This window comes from Phoenix dactylifera, chromosome 12, assembly GCF_051530095.1.
Source record: "Phoenix dactylifera cultivar Ajwa chromosome 12, Ajwa_hap1_PhDact_Kaust_v1.1, whole genome shotgun sequence".
In the NCBI taxonomy this organism is placed as follows: Eukaryota; Viridiplantae; Streptophyta; class Magnoliopsida; order Arecales; family Arecaceae; genus Phoenix; species Phoenix dactylifera.
The window spans coordinates 2,111,981-2,133,255 of record NC_143201.1 but is presented as its reverse complement, the minus strand read 5'-3'; the positions used below and the strand labels follow the sequence as shown (position 1 = coordinate 2,133,255).

Sequence of the window (21,275 nt, the reverse complement as noted above, 5' to 3'; positions counted from 1 at the left end):
TGTTGTGAAGGAAGACCAACCATTCTTTCATGAAAGGGATACAATCTGAACTCTTGTGCTTCATTCAAATAAATAATAACTACTCACCCAAAGACAACATAAAATAAAGAATGTAATATATACATCTGTTGGTGGTTGACATGGAGAGATCTTGAGAAATTTTGAAAAATAAATTAAGAATGATAAAAAAAAATAGTACATTATGAATTAAATCTATCATGTAGCATCCATAGCTACGATTGCCTATTCTCCATATTCAACTCTAACTTTACGGTCGCTCCCCAATAAGTCTTGATAGGCTTTTTGTGTAGCATACTATTGCTGGTTCAATTTTTTTGACAACACTAATAGAGTTTTCAGTTTGAGTTTTCAAATTTGCAATCGAAGTCATCACAAGTCAATGAAGAAAGACCTATGTCGTTCTAGGAGTAGAATGATCAAAGTTTTTCTTTCCTTTTTTTATAGAAAAAAAAGAAGTTCTAGTCACCCAAATAGCAGAGTAAAAATGATAGTGAATCTTGATGTATTTCCACTAGAGTATTGCAAATTTGAAATGCGTTCGTTAGCATTTGCATATTTTCATAGTCAAATGTTTAGGTAATCATATGATTTGTTTGAACTAATCAACATATTACATTTTTAGTAGAGATGGTAATACTTAATCATTTAACCTATTTAACTTAATTCAATCCATTGTAAATCAAGTTAGGTTAATCTATTTAATAAATAAGACAGGTTCAAATTGACAAAAAATTTAATCTACCATGTATCCGATCCGATCCATATATGATCTGCCTCGACCCGATTGCCACCGCTAATTCTCAGGTGCTTTTACTGAATTGGTACAACAGATGCAAGCATTTTGTTTCAAATTATTTCAAAAAGATTGGTGCTTTATCATCTGATGGTGCTTAATTGGAAATAATGTCATATTGTGCATCCATAATTTAGTTAGTTATTAACATCAAAAACTGATATTTCCCAGCGGTCTTATGATGTTCTTTCTTTCTACCATACGCATCATGGTACTTCTGTAATTAATCCGAAAGCATTGACCCTGTAGTTATTTTCCCTTCGCGGATGCCGTGGGCTGGGGTGAGACCAAAAGAAAAAGAAAATTAGAGGGGCGAGGGCTGGTCTCTTCTAGGGCGCGCGGACGGAGGCGTCTTCGTTGCTCCCCTAAGTCCCCTTCCGCTCGCAACCCGGTGGACGGCGAGGGCTTCCGGGTGAGCAATCTCCCTCCTCCTTTTTCTCCTTTCCTTCCGATTCTTTTCGTCCCCGCTCTTTGTTTCTTTTTCTTCTTTCCTCTCTCCCTCGTCTCTCTGTGGCCGGCTTGCTTACCGCAGCTGGCTGGCGAGTTAGCGTTTGCGCTGCAACTTCTTGCTGATCCTTGTTTTGTTCTCGCTCTTTCTTGGAAGCAGTAAACGTTTTCTTCCAAAAATGCTTCGCAAAATGCTTGAATTCTTCGGGTGGAAAAATACTATTATAAGTCCAAGGTTTGAAAAAAAAGTGAGCAATTTTCTGAGGAAATTGATCCGGATTCATTACAAAACAGACTGAAGATACTTCCTGATCTCATGAAAGATGTTGAGGGCTTAATAGTTTTCCAGAAGAGTACCTTTCTGATAAGTTGTACCATTTCGGAAAAAAATGTATCTTGATGTGCTTTCTTAAAGCATGCAATTCTGATGTGAAAACATATTCAAATATCATATTATATGGCGTTCTTATGTTTAGAATTGTATTGGATTTAAAAATAAATTTACAGGATCGAACCTGCTTTTTGTTCTACCATCACTCTTTAAAACACAGATGAAACCGATGCCTCACAATAATCATGGATCACGTAGTGCTATGACAGTCAATGCCTGGGTTAATGCCAACTCATGTGATTCCTTCAGCCTCCCATGCCTGCAGAAAGGGGGAATTGATCAGCAGATTGGCTGGCTGGTCACATAATTTCATTAAGAGATAATGAGAATGGGATTTGAATCTTCCTCTGTTATTGGGAATTTTGGGAAGCATTCAGCTATAGTGGGTGTTTGTATTCCTATTACACTTTGAAGTTGGAGGGGCTTAGTCCCTCCGTGCTACCAAGAGACTAGTAGATAAGCAAAATGTTGTATGAGCTATCGGATTGAAATTATTTGGTTTTACCATTTTGCTTGATTATCCGTGTTAACTTCATTGTGGCTGACCATGGTTTTTCTTTGTAGCTATTGATTTCTGAGCTTTTGGCAATTTGTCACTTTTCTTTTCTATTTATCTTTTGAACTGTAGCATAGTTTAATTTGTTTGATAGTCATTAGTTAATATTTCATTTTATGATCCATAAATTCATCATAATTTATGATTGCAGCACTTGAAAAAATTCTCAGCATGTCTTGGTGCACCATTGAATCTGATCCTGGTAAGTCGTACATATCAACTTTATTTTTGATAGTGATGGTTTATTTTTGAATTTATTATTATTTTTGAATTTATTATTATCCTGGTAAGTCGTACAGATCAATTGCTTGTTTTACAAATTCAACTCTAGCTTTACGGTCATTCCCGATGAGCATTGATAGGCTTATGGTGTATCATACTGTTGCAGAGTCATTTTTACTGGCAATACTGTTGGAGTTGTTAGTTTGTTTTTCCAAATTTGCAGTCCCATCATTACAAGTTAATGGAAAAGATCATTTATCTTTGTGAGAGTAGTATGATGAGCATGTGGCATTATAGGAATATCACTATGTTCTGCTCCTGAGAGATTTTTTTTTTTAAAAAAACAAAGTTGCAGTTACCCAAGTAACAGAGTAAATGATAGTGGGATGTATTTAACGTGCTCCATTAGATTGCTGCAAATTTGAAATCTCTCTTTGTTAGTGTTTGGCATAATTTATCATTATGTTTTAACTAATAAGTCCATTACGCTTCCAGGTGTTTTTACTGAACTGATACAACAGATGCAAGTAAAAGGTGTTCAGGTGAGTTTTGTTACTGCCCTCCATATTAGATTCTTTTGCTTTAAATTATTTAAAAAAATGGTGCTTTATCATCTGATAGTGCTAAATTGGTTAATGCCATATTTTGCCTCATTACTTAGCTATTAACATGAAAAACTGATCTTTATTAGTGATCTTACAGTATTCCTGCTTTCTATTGCATGCATCATTGGTAATGATGAAGTTGTTAGTTTCAGTTGTATAGTTTGGTTATCTCCCAAAGCATGGAACCTTGCAGTTGTTATTGGTCCTATACGGGTCCAGATGATTGGGATTTTCAGCAAGTTTTTAAAAATGACCGGTGGATTTTCTAAGCAGCTAGTTTTTATTGCATGACATAAAATTGAGTATTCTGTGCCCTTCTTCCTTTGGACGACAAATAAGAGGTTATCATCATTATAATTTTCAAAAGCATGTCTAGTGCTATAACAAGGTGAGTAATTTGCACCAGATATAAACTAACTACTTTGATTTGCCTGTTTTGTTGTTACGGTGCTAGCGAACAATTCTAGTGTGCGAATGATTAAACAAATAAAAATTGAAAAAAGTTCTCCCATTCAAGGAGTTGCTTAGCTAAATATATTTAATACCCATGTTTTTTAAGGAAAAAAGGTGTATGTATGTATGTATGTACATATGTATATATGTGAATTTAGGCACATCTATTAGCTTTGCTGTATGTATTCAAGATGATTCATTACTATTTGTGGACCTTTTAAGACTGATTTGGCACAAGTTACTAACCTTCGGTAACAGTTATTGATTCTTTGCCAAGGAGACTTTGGCAAGAGACAGGATGAATGGAGAATTTTGGACAAGTTGACAGGATTAATGGGTTGAATCTGGAAGGTCAGCCTACAACCTATATTGCAGATTAAGCTCCCATCTATGTAGCAAGTGCACGTAGATCCTCTTAGGCTTAGAAGAACTCATAAAGAAAGAAAGCAAGGAGTTAATTAGAGATGATAGATTTATTAGCTCCTTGACATAACTAAATCATGTTAAACAAGTGAATGGAAGCAATGCGCTTGAGGAAATCTGAAAACATGTTTCTACTTGCTTCTCTTCCCTCTTTTTCCTCTACAACATCAATTTTATATAATTTTCTAGGAAAAGAATCAAGACATCATAGTCATTCAAGTTATATAAAAAATTTAATTCTATATAAGATTAATGAACTCCTAGAAACAAAGGTTCATAGTATCGATGCGAACTGCCCCATATACTGTACTGTACTAGTACATAATCGATACTCGGTATAGGAGGTGTATTGGGTGTCGGTACACTGAACCGACCCTCCCCCCTCCCCCTCGAGATCGAGCTTACCAACATTATACCAACATGGTATTGATACATGGTCTGGTATTGAGATTGCGGGCCTTGTCTAGCAATCACTTCAACTATGAGATTTGTGCTAGTCTTTTCTATTGGGTTCTACGCTAGGTTCGCTATATTGATCCATACTGCACCATGTATCAGCCATATTGTACTATACTTGGAAGGTAACAATACGGTTCAAAGGTTCGCTACTGCACATGGGCCAAATCGAAATGAACCAATGGAGCTGCTTTGTATTGCTTGGTTCCATGTTGTATCGATCCATACTACCCCGTTTCAAGTGGTACCTTGGATGGGCAAGAGAAAAGGGTCTCCTGACCTTATGACGATATGGTGTTCGTGCCCCTACCCTATCGACTATACCTTACTATACCATTAAGTTACCTATATAACAAACCTTTATTCAAAGCCTTTTGAAGCGGTTCCACATCATGAATATCTATTAGCCATGCTATAGGCTTGATGGTGTCAAATAGGAGAACTTAGAGCGCAAGTAGAATAATTTGTCTAAAAGACTTAAAGGTCAAATGGTGCTACCAAGTTTCTGAACAAACACTTAGTCTAGTATAAAGTTTATATACCACTATTTGCAATACTCTGAGAAGTTGCAATATAGTTGTGTATAAGGCTATCTTAGAAGCATACATATTACATACAAAGTCCCATAATTTGCATGGTAGAGAAGTCAGAACAAGAGAAAAAAAAGGTCTCCTGATTTCAGATCATTTATCCTTCATAACTATTTGTAGTTTTATAGCTATATTCCTTAAGGCCAAGGTCTGTTGAACTATGCCGGACCAGGCAATTCGGTGTGTACTGAATTGGATTGGTCGGTTACCAGCACGGTTTATTATTTTGGTTCGAAATGGAGGGAGAGGGAGAAGGAGACAGAAGAAAAGAGGGAGAGGGAGGGAGGGCTGGAAAGCCCACGTCGATATAGGAATCCTCTATTTCATTTTGAAATGGGGATCCTTTTTTTATTTTGCCAAAATTTATTCTGCAACCAATTGCAGCCTAAGATCTTCTTTGGTTCTTGACAACATATTATTTTTTTACTTCAAATGTGTAAATTTCAGGCAGGAAATGAGTTCTTGCTGTAGTTCTATTTGCATGAAAAAGAGTGAGGCGGATGCTGAAAGATGTATTATGTTGATTAGAACATTTCATTATCCCAACTAGGAACCTTGCACGAGCCATGCTTGTGAAGGCCACACATTTTGGTCTCACATAGTCCATGCGTAGACTAAATAGTGAGGGGAAAGAAGTGGCTCTACAAAACACAAAAGGGGCCTGGAGGGGCATTTTTGGATGGGAAGAAAGTGGAATCAAACTCGCAGTGGTGAAGATGCAAAAGTAATTTGGATTCCACAGTGCAAATGAGGGGGTGGAGACACATGGGCCCCACCCCTATCTGTTTCAATTATACATGGTAGAGATTTCTGACCTGTATTCCTGTCAAAACTAGTTTAGATATGAACCACGAACGATTACATGGATCCATGGAATAGTCAAGCAGATGGTGATGGATTAAATCAACATTTATGTGGTTTGTTACTTGTAGGTTTTCAACTATCTTCGAGTCAAATGTATAATATAGTGTTTAGTCTGAGCCTTTTATCCTTTTCCTTTCAAACTATAAAGCCTCAAGCAAATTGAGGGGTTGAGTGCTTTGCAAGCAGTAGCTGTGGCAACTCTTTCAAGCATGTTTTGTTTTGCTTTGCCTTGGAAATTTAATCTTTAAATTCTTTCATCATCGAGCTTTCAACATGGCAAGACTTAAGCAGGTACACACTGGGGTAAAAATGACAAGGCTGTGATTCTCTTTTGAGGCTTAATATTGTTGAATTTTCAGTAACAATCTTTGTGCTCTTTTTTGATAATTGCTTGGTTTATAACTGCAACATAATTGCCTATGGATGCTTCTGATCCCTTGTGAATTTTCACAACTTTGTTGGCTGCTGTCTGTCTTGTGGTTTTGTATTACACCAAAACTTGATTCCTGTAATTATTTTTTTGACTAATAGGTGGAGGAATTGTATTCACTGGACCTTGATTCCCTGGATAATCTACGGTTTGTAATAGTTCCATTGCCAAGTTATTCTGTTTATTATAATTTTTGCTGTTCTCCCTTAATCCAGTTGGCTGGCGTTGCTTTTATTTTTGGCAGGCCAATTTATGGGTTGATATTCCTTTTCAAATGGCGACCTGGGGAAAAAGATGATCGGGTTGTAATAAAGGACCCGAACCCAAATCTATTTTTTGCCAGCCAGGTTAGCAGCATTGTTCATTAGTTGCCATTTTGCTATCTGCCAATTATACCCATACGTTATTGGGCTGATTTAATCTGCCTGCAGGTTATTAACAATGCTTGTGCAACCCAAGCACTCCTCTCTATTCTGATGAACTGTCCAGATATTGATATTGGCCCAGAATTGTCGGCGTTAAAAGACTTCACCAAAAATTTTCCACCAGAACTCAAAGGACTGGCTATCAACAACAGCGAGGCTATTCGAACGGCACACAACAGCTTTGCAAGGCCTGAGCCTTTTGTCCCTGAAGAGCAAAAAGCTGCAGGGAAAGATGATGACATCTACCATTTCATAAGCTATATACCTGTTGACGGGGTTCTGTATGAGCTAGATGGGCTGAAGGAAGGCCCAATCAGCCTTGGGCAATGCTCCGGCGGACAAGGAGACATGGATTGGCTACGGATGGTGCAGCCAGTGATCCAGGAACGGATTGATCGGTACTCTCGGAATGAGATAAGGTTCAATCTCATGGCTGTTATAAAGAACAGGAAGGAGATGTATACAGCTGAACTTAAGGAGCTCCAGAAGAAGAGGGAGCATCTTCTGCAGCAATTGAATGATCATATGATTACAGGTAACAAGCAAAGTTCTGCTGTTGAAGCAATAAACAAAGCACTTTCTGAGGTGGCCTCTGGGATAGAAAGTGCAACAGAGAAAATACTGATGGAGGAGGAGAAATTCAAGAAATGGAAAACAGAAAACATAAGGAGGAAGCATAACTACATACCATTCTTATTCAACTTTCTGAAGATTCTTGCAGAGAAGAAACAATTGAAACCTCTGATAGAGAAGGCCAAGCAGAAATCATGTAATCCTAGATGATGAAGATCTGGTGATGTGGGATTCACCAGTGAAATATTACTTTCGGATGCTAGTAAAGTTGTTAAGTGTCTCTTCTTTTTTCTGTTGGTTAGTGTCTTGTGGCAAGGTTTGAGATTGCAGGATGTTCATGTTAGAATAGAACTTAGTGCACTTTATGTTTATGGCAGACTGAGGTCTGAACTCAGTTAAACCAATCCAAGTTGATTCCAGGAGATTCTGAAACTGTTACTAATCTATGCTACTTAATGGATCCCCTCTGAAACCATTACTGTGGCCACTGCTTTAAAGCACGGCAACTCCTCCATTTGGAACCTCATTGGAAGTAGCTTCATAGATGTTTTACATTGTCATATAATAGATGGTATCCTGTATTCTTCTGCATCTTGTTTAATAACTGTAATGAATTGCAAATGAAAAATAATCAGCTGTCTTATATGACTTGCACCAATTCCCTCTAGTGATATCCTCTTGTCACTCTGGAGCCAGATGGGCAAAGAATTTGTGATGTGCATGCATCGCATTACTCAGATGACTTGGATGCGGCCCAGAGTTCAACTGACAACGTTTCCTCCAAAACACTCCTGAAATTATTACTGAAAATATTTTATCAACAAGAAAGGTGGATGAAAGAAGATAACATCACTTCAAAATGGGCTAATATGCTGCCTGTTAATTCTCCCAAAGTTACACATACATGGGGCTGAATTTAGATCCATACCTTTTTTCACAGGGACAGGGTGAGCGAAAAACCCACCCAGGTTATATCATTAAGTATATGAAATCAGGGGAGAGTTATGAAATATAGTAGGGGATATAAAAAAAAATACAAATAAATACAAATATTAAAATTTTGGCTTTGTTAAGCTGGAGGATAGTAGTTTCTGAGGGGTGCGATCGTTGTATTGATGGTGGAGGATGCATCTATGGTAAAAAGGTTAAAGCACAAAGTTGTTGCACTCTTTTAACGCGAGTGATATCCATATTGCGAATGCTAGTGATGCCAATTTTTGATGCTAAGGTTGAGGAGGATCCAAGTTGTTGTGCTCTTTCTACGGGCCAGCAAAACTATGAATGCCAGTGATGTCCATCCCAAACATTGTGGATGCTAGTGATGCCAATTTTTCGGCCGAGGATACTAAGGTTGAGGTGGATCCGCACTCCCTTTTTTGAGAAGGGTGCTATGTAAGTTTACTAGTCCAGGCCGGTCATCCCTGTGGGTGTGGGGTGCCACATGAACTAAATTTTTCATAATGGTACTTGACTGTGAATCCTCATTATCCATCTTGAGGAGATCCACATTTACTCTTTTTTTTTTTTTTTTGGTACAACGGTTGCTCACCCTACTCTAGTGTAGGAGCAGCCAGCAGAATCAATAGCTACAATTTGACACAAATGCAAGGAGAAGCTTCTGATGTGGCCAATATATTTCTCTGGAGTGCTACGCAACATAGAAAGTAACATAGTCTGCAGCTCTATTCGCCTTCCAATACACATGCATTGCCTGAGAGGTACTACAGTCTCTCAACATCAGATGGATATCACAAAGCAGGAGACTCACATCCTCTCTTCATCCCTTCTTCTATATCCAGTCAATCACTGTGGCTGAGTCTCCCTCAAAAATAATGCGTTCAGCTCCCAGCCTCCGTCTCGTGTAAGAAATACCCTTCCAGGCTACCCTAAGCTCCGCTCATATAACTGAGAGCCCATCGGCAATCTAGCCGTCTGCAATAATCATCTGTGAATTATGACCTCTAATTACAAAACCTATATCGGCTCCGCCACCGAATTCAAAACCACTACCATTGAAGTTCACCTTTAGATAGCCGAAGAGTGGAAGCCCCTAGGAGGAACCATGGTTCTTAAAAATTGGAAGGTGCAAATTAAATTTTTTTTTGCTCAATTTCAAAACCGCACCTGAGCTCGGGTTTTGAATCGGGGAAACCCTGGCACACCCAAAACCGCACCTGAGCTCCGGTTTTGAATCTTTTGATAGGTCTTGGGGCACCGCACGGGCCGCTTCTTGCAGCATCCCTTTCTCGTAACCGTTTTTTGGGTAACTATTTCTTGTAACTTATTTAAAGGAGGTCGAAAGGCTGCAAGTATTCGCGGCTTCGGGGCGAAACGGGGGCGAGCAGGCGACATTATATATATAAATCAAGAACCTTCGCCAAACCCCACAGATGGTGCGATCTCTCTCTCTCGTCCACTCCGTTGGAGAAAACCCTCCGCCATGGAATACCTCGATACCACTGCGTCTCCTACCCCAAAGCCTCGCCCGTACGACCCCGGCGGCTTCGCCCAAGATTGCCGACCCCGGGTGAGGCGAACCCGAATCCTCTCTTATTTTCTGGATTTGATCGGTATTTCGATGTTTCAATTTGTGATCATATTCTTTAAAGTTTTCAAGATGGAAATCTTTTAGCGAATCTTGGTTGTTGGTTCTATTCCTGAATCACAGTTGTCACTGTTGTCGTAACGAATGCCTTGTTGATAATGTTGGAGATGGGGTTTAGAGATCGATACGGTGCAGCCGATTTTCTTGGAAATTGAAGGGGAATCTTATTTGTACTGTAAAAAAATCTAGATGGTAGTCGGAATCTTGAGGGGAAGATAAAATGTGGTGCTTTCTTCGCTCTCCTACAGTGCTGTATGTTGGTTCTGAGGGGAATTGATTCAAGTTATCTCTTTGTTCTAAATATTTATGTCAGAAATTTCTCGGTAAAAAAATATCTATACCAGAAAATAAAGGATTTGTAAGGAGAAAAACAAGAATGGTACCTGTTGTGGATGAAATCTGGCCTGAGGGCGACCACGCCGGAAGGGAGCCGAGGAGACGCCGGCCGGAATGGGGAAAGAGGGCTACCTCCGGTGGTCCGTAGTACCTCTGAAAAGACGCCGGCCGGAAAGGAGAAAGAGGGCCACCTCTTTGCGCTCTTGTGTACCTGCACAAAGCCTTGGCCGCCGGGGATTCCGGCGAAGGCCCTTCAATGGCTAAGTTAGCCGAGCCTTTTTTGTGGAGTGGGGAGCTTTCTGAGTGCTTTTTCTGGCCTCTTGTAGCTCAAAATAGCTTATAATGGCTTGTAGAAGCTTGTAAAGCTTACCGAGGGCTTTCCCTACGCCCTTTTCATACGGTGAGAGTGACGGCCGTTACCTAAAATTTCGGGCGGAGATGTGATCAGTTGACCAATAGCTGGAGATAGCATGCCGGCGGGTGCGGCGGGGTGTGAACCTTGACAGGTGTGGTAGGGTATGGCCCTTGACAGGTGTGGCAGAGTATGGCCCTTGACGAGCATGGCGAGGTATGGCCTTTGGTTGGCGCATCATGACGTGGCCAGGTACGGCCGAGGGTTAGGTCGGCTCTGGCCTCTGGTGGGCTGAGGTCGGCATTGGCCTCCGGTGGAGGTCGGCTCGGCCTTTGGCGGGCTGAGGTCGGCTCTGGTCTCTAGTGGAGGTCTGCTCTGGCCTCTTGGCGGGGCCGAGGTCTGCCTGGCTCTTGGCGGAGCCGAGGTCTCCTTTTGAATGCTATTTGCTAATTCATCCATAAGTCCGTAACAAGCATAATGAGATGGGAACTTATCCAATCCTCTGAACAGGCCAACCATATCAAGACGATCACCAAACAACAACTGCCACTCACTTGTCCTTGCTTAGCCATACATCTTTTTAATGATCTTATTAGTACACCATTCTTTGGCAATGATCAATCTACTGATCACAATATTCTATCATCAAATTTCTTGGATAGGACTATTGAAGTAGCGGTAACACCTTTACTTTCAGGGGATTTGGCAATTGATGGGGACCTTTGGTGAAGCAGAACATATTCAATGATCTCGAAGAGTCTATATTTGCGAATTGATTTATGATCAGTCTAAATAGGTTCAGTTTGAAACTACTTTGAATTCATCCACTATCTAGTCTACGCCATTAGAAACCAAATGATCTCTGATTCCATTTTTTGAACGTCTGGCAAATATTTTCTTTTAGAATTGCTGGTTTTACTGTTTTCTTTTTATGTATTTATGTGTATAATATGCATTGATGCAGCTCATTTGCTGAAGACTCGGGAGCTGGCATCCAGATATCACCTCAGGATAATAATCATCTTGGATTGAATGATAGGCTAGTTACGATAACAGGGTCTCTAGAGGAACAAATGCGTGCAATCTTTTTGATTTTGTCAAAGTTAACTGAAGATACTACTCATTACTTACAGTCTGTAATCACTCCATATCCATATGCAGGTGTGATTCTAACCATAATCTATTTTACATCTCAAACACTTCTGGTACTACCAGTAACTTTGTATTTACTTCTGAGTCAGTTACACACCGGATACCAAGAAAAAAATCTTTCATCACATTTTTTTTCTTGTGATTTGTTATGCTTCTACATAGTTTCCTGCTTGACAAATTTTTGAGGCAACTCATTCAAGGCAATATGATGTAGATGCCATGGTTTGCACTGCTGAAAGAGAGAAAGTCTGTATTTGTTGAGTTGTTTAGATCCTTCTAGTTATTTCATTTGTTGAATGTCATGCTGAGGGACTACATTTACATGAATGGAGAATCTTGGAGGCAGGGTCTTACTAATTTGGGGCAGCATAGCATTGATGATTATTTGTCAATCTTATTTCGTTTCCTGCTTGTGTTTTGAATATTAGAACTTAATGATTCCTTATTGTCATTGAGAAATCGCATGTATATTAGAGGCTGTTCCAACTGTTGATTGTTTAGCAAATGTAATTTCTAAGTTCTCAGTGAACTTCCGTATGTATTAGGTTAATATTTTTTATTTGGCTTGGGGTTATGCTGGCTACATGGTTGACACATTGGGTGCGTATATGTACTTACCTCGGTAGATATAACCATATAAGTTTGTTATTTATTTTGATGACAAATAAAAGTAAGTGATTATTTGCAGAAGATCAACATCTTGACTAAAAATTGGGCTAGTTCATAAATGGTGATTTTGCTTCTGGACAGTATATAAGTAGAAAAACCATGCTTGTCTAATTACAATTCAACAAGAGCAAACCCTTGACCTATAAAACCCTTATAATTCATATTCTTAGAATTATTTTCACCCATAGTAATTTTCTTATTCATATTTTTTCTTAACTTTTCCTGCAAATGAGATGGTTGTTATGTTTGTTGACCATGTCAAACATTGGCAATGACACTTCAAGGGCTGTTAAAAATCTCACGTGTTCTAGCTTTTTCTCGTGCAGTATTCTATTCTTTTTTTATAGAAGTGACTTGACTTATAAAACTAATTTCATCAATTCCAAAACTCTATTTGGAGGCATCCAATTATTTTACTCATCACCTATAACCATAGGTTAGTGGTTATGGGTATACATGTTTAGAGCAAAAAAGGGTAAAAGGAAAAAGGAAGGAATCTAAACATACGTTTGTGGAATCTTACAGATAGTAAATCTGTGGAAAATGATAATTTCTTATAAGGAGAACCTATCTACATAGTAGCTAGGACTGCTTGAAGAGAAGGTAATATATGCTTGCATAAGCAAAGCTGACGTTAGCAGAGGTTACTTAGGCCTTTTAGTGCAAGATTTCTTGATTCAAGAAATCATAAAGGAAAAAAGAGGCTGTTAATGTCTCCTGAGAAGCAAAAGCTACTAGAGAAAAAAAAATGTAGTTATATATCTTTCTTTTCCCCTTCCAGACACATTGATGTAGGGTATCCTGGGAGAATGGAACGTATAAGGCTTGAGAGTAGGGCTGAAACCTATAGGGTGCTGGAATCTTGGGTTTAGATCTTAGATTTTGTCAGAGTTGAACTATGAAAGTTGGAAATCCAATGCAGATTTGACAGTGGATGTGGTGATTAATCTAAGAATATGAAACAAGGTTGTAGTTAGGGAATAAGAGGGTCTACAAGTGCTTTAGATTTAATGCCTTGCTCTCCATTCTTAGAGAGACCTACAATCTACAGGAATAAAGTTGCAGCAAAGAAGATTTATGTGAAAAATTGTCAAGGTCTGGTAGGTTCAGATCTAGTAGCAGTTGACTAGGTTTGATTGGTTGCTCTTGGCTGCAGAGGAAAAAACATCAAAAGAATAGGTGGGAAAAGATGCGAAGAATAAAAGTAAAGAGACAAAGATAGGACTAGATCCACTATGAACATAGGAAACACACCTAATATGGTATGCTGTACCGTACTGAATCGGATGGTACTAGGCATATCGTACCGTATCGGTACCGATACCAGTGGCGTACCGACCCTCAGTACGCCAAAAAAATCGCATAACGTACCGTACCGATACTATGCTAGTGTGGCACTGGTACGGAGATTGGTACCGAGATGGCGAACCTTGACACCTAGGGTTTGAAGGTCTCTCACATTCATTATAGAATCACACCACAAGAGAGAAAAAACAAAGAATCATTCCTTTCTTCATTAACCAAACCAAATATTCAGAAGTCTCCTTGAACGCTGAATATAAACATGAACTCCTTATTCCCCATCACATGCGAGGTTTACTTTGTTTGTGAATAGGGAGGTTAGATAGATGATCCATGCAAAATTTATTGATTCAAGCAATTAAAGGACAAGTGATGTATGGTCTTTCCAAAGGTATTACTGTCATAATAAGAGATGAAGAAGGTAGCTAGTCACTATACAGTTCCCACTTTCTGCCTTCCAATCTATATTTTTAGCTAAAGGAGGGACAATGTATGCTTCAAGGAATCTTTTAGCTTGAAGGATGTCAAAAGTAGAGTAGGCAACAGCATGGCTGGAGAGATAAAAATTTAGGATTCATTTTATACCTAGTGATCATTGAAGAATTGTTAAACAAACTTGCTTGGTTTATTGGTGGACAGAGTGGATCATAAATACATGCCAAAGGAATGGATAAACTTTATTTTCCAAGAATGCATAATAGCAAGAACAGTATACCAATTTATCTGGAGGGTATTGTGGGACAAACTTTGTTGGTTTAATATTGGAAGGTGTGGATGCTAGGAACATATCAAGTGAATGGATAAAGTTCAGATCCAGCAAACACATAGACAAAAAATGATTTAGGATTTGCACCAACTACCATGAAATCAAATCTATGGGTCCTGTTATGAAGCTACAGCTGACCATATACAATTAAAGGCTGACATAGATGCCTGAGTATGCGACTGACTATGATAGTATCCGATCAACATTTGGTTGGTAGGTAGATTTCTGAGAAATTTGGTTTGCTTAGCATCATTTTGGTCTGTGATCTCTTAAGGGTGGTTAATGGTCTTATGATTGATAATTGGTTCTCAATAAGAATTTGTTTTACACAGTTGTTTATGTTGTACTATATTAGGTGGTGGGGCAGTGCAAACTCGCATGTCACTATTTCTCCTTTGATTATGGGTTTTAATTTTCTGGTGGTTATGCAGGAATTCGCTGATTCTATAAATTTCAAGTCTATGGAATTATGTTATTCTTTGAGAGGAATGACCGGGAATTCTTAGGATCTTCAGTTATCTTTCAGCTAAGTGGAGATCCAGCATATGTTAGAGTAGGTAGTATTTGGTTTTACAAGTTGTTACATTCGGGCACTAAATAGGTTTTTTCTTCTCATTTCTCAGCAGTCCTATTGAGAAAACCAAGAAGCAGAAACTGTGCCAGGAAACAGCAATTCGTTTGAAAATTCAAAAAAGGATGACTATTCCATTATGTTACATATTATATTTGCCGAAGTTGGTAAAGCAGATGACACCTCTTCTTCTGATGTGATGCAATCTCTGATGTTGATGGTGCCATTGCAAAACTAGGTGATGACTCTTGGAGTGCCATGGTGTTTCGCTGGTGAAGTTCTGCCTTTTTTAAAGATAAATGGCTGTCTTCCTTAGTTTCACAAACCCAACCCTTCCATTTTCTTGTTTATCATTTCCTCACAAACTAAAGTTTTAATATTTTGGCTTCCAACATGAAACCTTAACACCCAAAAACAATTGTCATCTTTGAATAATATTTTGGCTTCCAACATGAAACCTTAACACCCCAAAAAACTTGTCATCTTTGAATTAGCACCTGTTGCTGGATTAAATAGCAATCCTTTATCAATGGTGAATTAAGCCATTGCTTGGAAACAGGATAAATTCCATGATAGGATATCCCATGGATAACCGCCAAATGAGCCGTAATGAGGGGCTGGACTGCTGGATGCCCAACAGTTGGGTCGTACCCTGATAATCACGAATTAGCAGTTCCATAGGCACTTTGGAACTGGGCATCCAGGCTTTTGATCCCACCTTTTTTCCTGAAATGACCAAAACACCTTCAACAAAAAAATATCAGAAAGGGCAGGGATCTATTTGTCTTTTAAACAAAAAGTAACCGTAGGGTTGTCAGCTGTCGTGTTATGTAATTATTAGATGTGGATTTAAACACTTTATTTGAATGCAAATTAAGACTTATGACCATACCTGTTGAGGATTAAAAAGGTTAAACCAAAATTTTCTATCCAGTTTCCAAACTGGGCCTTAAGCCCTTAACTTGAGGTATGGATGTATTAAATCTCTTGTAATCTGAGGCATCTGCTCCCCCCAAAAAAGGTTGTTCTGGGAACAAAACGTTATTTCAAATTAGTAGCATTCCAAACTTTGGCAACTTTCTATTTTCATTTTAGAATATGCTCTCATAATTACTTTGAAAAAACTATAATTTGTATATTTATGATACAGTTTATCTTTGCTTATATATTTTGAATTGCGATTATGTTAAAATCTTTCTATATCGGTTCTAATTAAAAGAAAGTAAGATGTTGCCAATGTTAAGGAAATGTTTGAGTATTTGATAATGGTTATCTTTGTTTATCTATTTTGAGCATTTTGATCATGTCAATATCACCGTGCATTTGTTCGGATTGAAAAAAATGTTGCTAAATTCACTGAAATGGGAATAACATACCTGAATACTATTGGCTAAAATTAGCAATGATGGGAAAATAGGTATGCAAAGTTGACATTTGGTTTTAAGCAAATCAATCAGAATTTGAACATTCTCATATTCTGTGCCCTGAAAGAATATGTTGTTTTGGTACATGCATATGCATGCATTCGTGCATACACAAACTCATATATATTCTTATGTTACTCGTGTTTTCTGATCCATAATGTCAAGTTAATGTTTCAGTGAAGTGCGAGTAGGACTGGAGATCTGGATAACCTTGGCCACTTACAGGAAAAAATAGTGTTTCATAGAACAAGGAGATGCAATAACATTTGAATCTGAAGTAAGTAAATGTGCATGATTGTTTGCAATTTTTAGTCATTTGATGCCCAAATTTTATTTATATTAGGTGGACAAGATATGTCTTTGCACACCAACCGAGATTGCAATTTTGGATCATGAGAAAAGAAGAACTTTTGTTCTGCGGAACGATGGACTTCCAGATGCAAGCAAGTTTGATTGCTAGTGTCAGCTTCTCTTAATTATGTCTCTAATATCTAACAACTTTATTTTGGGATAAGACTAAGGTCCGCCATACCAATTGTACCGACGTACTAAGGGTCGTACTGACCCGGTTCGGGGACAGCGCGCGCGGGTGTGCGGCCTTGCACGCGCGAAACGTGTTTCCGCCTGTTTCCCTCATTTCTCACAAAAAATCGTAGTCCGCAAACGTTTTTTCCTGTGCCGTTTTCTTTGTGGGATGCGTTTTCCGCGCGGAATTTTCTCCTTCTTTGTGGGATCCTCTCTCCTCCACTCTTCTCCCGCGAGCAAGCCCCAACGAGGATCGCCCTGACGAGGCTCGGTACCGGTAAGTTTTCTCTTTCTCTTCTTCTCCTCTTTCTCCTCTTCTTCCTCTCCTTCTTCTCTTCTTTCTTCCTCATTCTTCCTCTTCTTTCTTCCTCTTTTTTCCTTTTCTTTCCTGTTCTTCTTCTTCTTCTTCATGTTCTTTCTTTTTCCCTGATCAGGGTCGGAACCGATTTTATATGCCGTACTGGACCGGTGCCTATCGGCACTGGTTTGCTACAGGCTAAACCGACCGGTTTCGGTCGCTTCAGCATACCTTGGGTAAGACTGAATAGGGAGCTGGCTAATCAGATTTGTACTATCTGCATAATTTTGCAGTCTGATGACATTATATTTACGGTGGTGTGGAATCTATGGGACAAGAAGGCCAAGACATTGGCAGATTTTGTGCAGTCTGATGAGTACAAGCATATGTTGTGTAAGGAGGCTGCAGCATTGAGAAGCCCATCACTCTGAAGCCCGGTGAGGAATGGAAAGGGAGGCTGGAGCTGTCTGCTGTGCCCTCCAGTTACTGCAGCAGGCAACTGGATCCTCAAAGGGTTCTTCAAGGTTGAAGCATCTAGCTGTCTGGCACATCCTGTACAGGTTGGAGTTCTTCCTTGTGCATGCTTAGCTTTTGAATTTCAATTAGATTGCCATGTTTCTAGATTGGACATAAGAATTTCGGTCTCCAGGAGCCTATCAACAATAAACTTTGAGCGTTTGGTAACTTTAACTTATGATGGGCTTTTCATCTTTGCATGCAAACTAGTGGTGCAGTCCATAGTTTAAAACCCCCAAAACTGGATTCAACTTGAGAGTTACCCGAGTCAAATCAATTCATTGACTCAGTTGAGTACACAATGAGTCTTGAATATCAAGACTCGATAATACATATATATTTGTTATTGGATGCTGATTTTTATGAACATAAATGGAGAAACTTATATACATGGACACATAGAATTCTAGATTTAAAATTTATTGTTAACATACAATCAATACATTAATTTAATAATGAGAATAAAAAATTAAGAGCCACAAATGGCTATATGATATGCTATTAACCAAAGTTCGCCATAATGGTCAGTACTATAGCATATCGAATGTACTCTAACATACTAGTATCGAACCAGTACAAGACATCAACACTCAATACGCCTCACGATCTCGTACCATATCGTGTACCGACACTATAATAGAATGGTATCGGTATGGGATCTAGTACTGAGGCGGCAAAATGTTGCTATTAACTACTATTTGCATGTCAGTGTCAAGTGCTAGAAGAGGATAGCCAGCAGAACCCCTTGATGCATGATGGGAATTGGGAAAAAATGAGAATGATCGCGTTTTAGGATAGGTAAGGAATAGAGGTCCCAATCCAAGACAATCCATTTGTGTTGTCATATTTCATGCTAAATATATTAAAAGACACTGTCCAATGACTTGCTTTGGATGAAAATTTGAAGAAAGATGGTATTGAGATAGATTATAAGAAGGGCAGCCCAGTGCACGAGGCTCCCGCTACTGTGGAGTCTGGGGAGGGTCACATATACTCATCCTTACCCTCATGTGTAGATATTTCTCTGTTCGAACCCACGTCACCTAAGTCACGGTGGAGCAACCTTGCCGTTGCATCAAAGCTCACCCTCTATTGAAATAGACTACAGTTGGTGTTTAATACTCGATTAAGTCAAACAACTCGAGCGGAGTATCAGGTAACTCAACGAGTTAGCCGAGTCAAGACTGCTTTGAAATCTGAGTTTTATACAAGCAGAGTCTCCTATTGAGTCGGCTCGAAAACTTGCTGAGTCAAGTTGACTTGGTTGAGTTTTAAGTCGACTCAACAAGTTTTAGAATTATGATGCAGTCCAGACAGCGGCAATTTGTTAGGTTTGCATTAAGATATGAGATCAGATGATATGGATAAGTAGTTTAGCAGTTGTACCGACTTGTATCTATCTTCTAATCAGATATTGAGGATCTAGTTTGAGGTGGTGTGACATTCAAGGTGATGCGTGGGCTTATTCTATTGAGAAGCAGCTGTCATGCTGATAGTCTGCATCGTAGGAACCTAAGTGAGAGATTGTGTGGGAACAGAGTGCAAGACTGTCAAGAAGTTTAGGATAAGAAAGACAAGGACATAACTGCATAATAAAATATTTAATTTGTATTTTTTTGCAAAGAAAATTTAGTTGTTTGTTTTCATATTTTTTGGTACTACATGATATATGGGTCTCAAAAAAATGAAATGATTAGTAGATCACATAATTAAACTGAAATTTGTAAAACAGGGGGTAGCAATGAAGACGTTATTTTAAGATTGGATTGAATCAGGAAGCAGCACCTCAGGCGGAAGATTCTGGTGCTCAGTTGCATTTAGTTTGTCTACTAAAGTTTCTTACCTGACACTAGTATATAGCATACATGTTTCCAAACATTCTCATGGAGTTTCTAGTAGTTATTTGAGCATCTAATGACTGATGCTGATGTAAATTTCTAATTTCATTTGACCTTGACAGATGCATCAAAGACAAACTAAGCGAAATCTAGTTGTTTTATGTAACTTGTCCCTTAGTTCAATTTATTATTTCTTAGATTGTCCATAATGTTAATCTTGAATTGTTGGTATCCTCTATGTTACCTACCCCTATTTTGCCAGCCTTTTTGTAATGCTTGTTGATGGTGCATTACATTCATAAAATGCAGTAAGTATTCCATGTCGAGGTGTAAATTGCTGATGCTAATAACTGTTATATACTTATATGCATAAACATTTCAATATTTTGTCAATTTCGGTCTGACTCCATCTTTCCTTTCTGAAATATCCTTTCAATCACTGGTTTGCAGGTGCTCTTGTTGCATTTATTGTATGGGTCCTCGGCAGCAAGCAAGTTACCAGTAGTTCTTTTCTTCCTTTTCCCATTCCATGTTCTGTTTAAAGTTCAATGGTGGATTCTGAGGCAAAGTTTTTTATGGAATAAAAGTGCTTTATGTTGAGATTTGATTCATATCTCATGCAGAAAAGAATGTCAACCTGAAACTGTGTAAAAATGATTGAAGTGCTACCTAATTCTTAGTTTTGTCTTATATCAAAAGTTGATAGTTACCTGAGTTACGAAGTCTACTGAGCCTTTCAGGATGCATTTATCGTCACCATTCTATGCCTTCTGCTGTAAACTCTGTGGTCAGGTTATGAAATTCATACTACAAATGCCCCTATTTTTCCATTATTCAATCCATTGAATTTCTTATTGCAATATGTTGGTGCTGATCAACTGGGTCTGTGAAAGCCAGGATGAACATCTAAAGGCCTAGGGCTTGCGGTTTTTTGATTCCTTGGACAATCAGTTCAGGCTTTTTTTTTGTTTTGTTCTCTAGGCATCTGCTAGCATTGGTTTTTGGCACTGTATTCTTGTTGTGATTGTAAACTAGCTAATGCCTTTAAGCACTCAGAATCTTCTATGTTGCCTCTTCAAACAGTGATCTGCTAATTCAGGTCTTTAGCTTGTCTACAAGCCCATGGCAAAGCTTATCAGGAAAGTGTACACTATTGCATAATAAATATCTTCTGTTGAACAGTTGAAGCTTTAGTATTAACAAAAGAACTAAATGCCAGCTCTATTTAATTTCTTTGTTTTGCAGAATTTTATAGTGGCATATGCTATGAGTGTGGAAGTGAGATATATGCTATCAATCATTGTAGCGGTCTACTGTTTGAGGTTTGTTGGCAGGAAGCAGTATCTCTATCTCAATTTAGAGCTTATACTATGTTCTCATTGATGGCTTTAGTGGGATCCGTTGGTGTCGGATTAGCTCTAATGAGAGTGCAACAAACTTCAAACAGTAGACCACGTCAATGCTTGATAGCATATGCGGCTGTAAGATTCTACAAAACAAAGAACTTAGATGGAATTAACATTTGATTCCTTACTTAAGACTAAAGCTTCAACTGTTCAACAGAAGGGATTTATTATGTAATAGTATATCTCCATCTTTCTATTGCAAATTAAGCAAGCTTCCCAGTATCTCACTAGATCTATACTATTCATTTGGTGCACCTCAAGTGATT

The 21,275-nt window shown here is 38.6% G+C and overlaps 1 protein-coding gene and 1 long non-coding RNA gene across 3 annotated transcripts; both read left to right on the top strand.

Moving 5' to 3' along the window:
• Positions 1-1,087: 1,087 nt before the first annotated feature.
• On the top strand, positions 1,088-7,681 carry LOC103715643 (ubiquitin carboxyl-terminal hydrolase 2-like). The gene is made up of 6 exons (XM_008803342.4): positions 1,088-1,226; positions 2,360-2,410; positions 2,926-2,972; positions 6,353-6,399; positions 6,496-6,598; positions 6,683-7,681. The coding sequence occupies exons 2-6, from the start codon at positions 2,380-2,382 to the stop codon at positions 7,457-7,459; spliced, it is 1,005 nt and encodes a 334-aa protein (XP_008801564.1). The 5' UTR covers positions 1,088-1,226; positions 2,360-2,379; the 3' UTR covers positions 7,460-7,681.
• A 1,868-nt stretch (positions 7,682-9,549) lies between these two features.
• On the top strand, positions 9,550-20,317 carry LOC103715642 (uncharacterized). Of its 2 annotated transcripts, none has more exons than XR_015971975.1 (7): positions 9,550-9,776; positions 11,507-11,703; positions 14,863-15,274; positions 16,604-16,703; positions 16,770-17,228; positions 17,543-17,809; positions 20,054-20,317. It is a non-coding gene; the product is annotated as an uncharacterized LOC103715642 (long non-coding RNA). The 2 variants fall into 2 exon arrangements; XR_015971976.1 differs by having other exon boundaries at positions 9,565-9,776; positions 14,863-15,240.
• Positions 20,318-21,275: the final 958 nt, after the last annotated feature.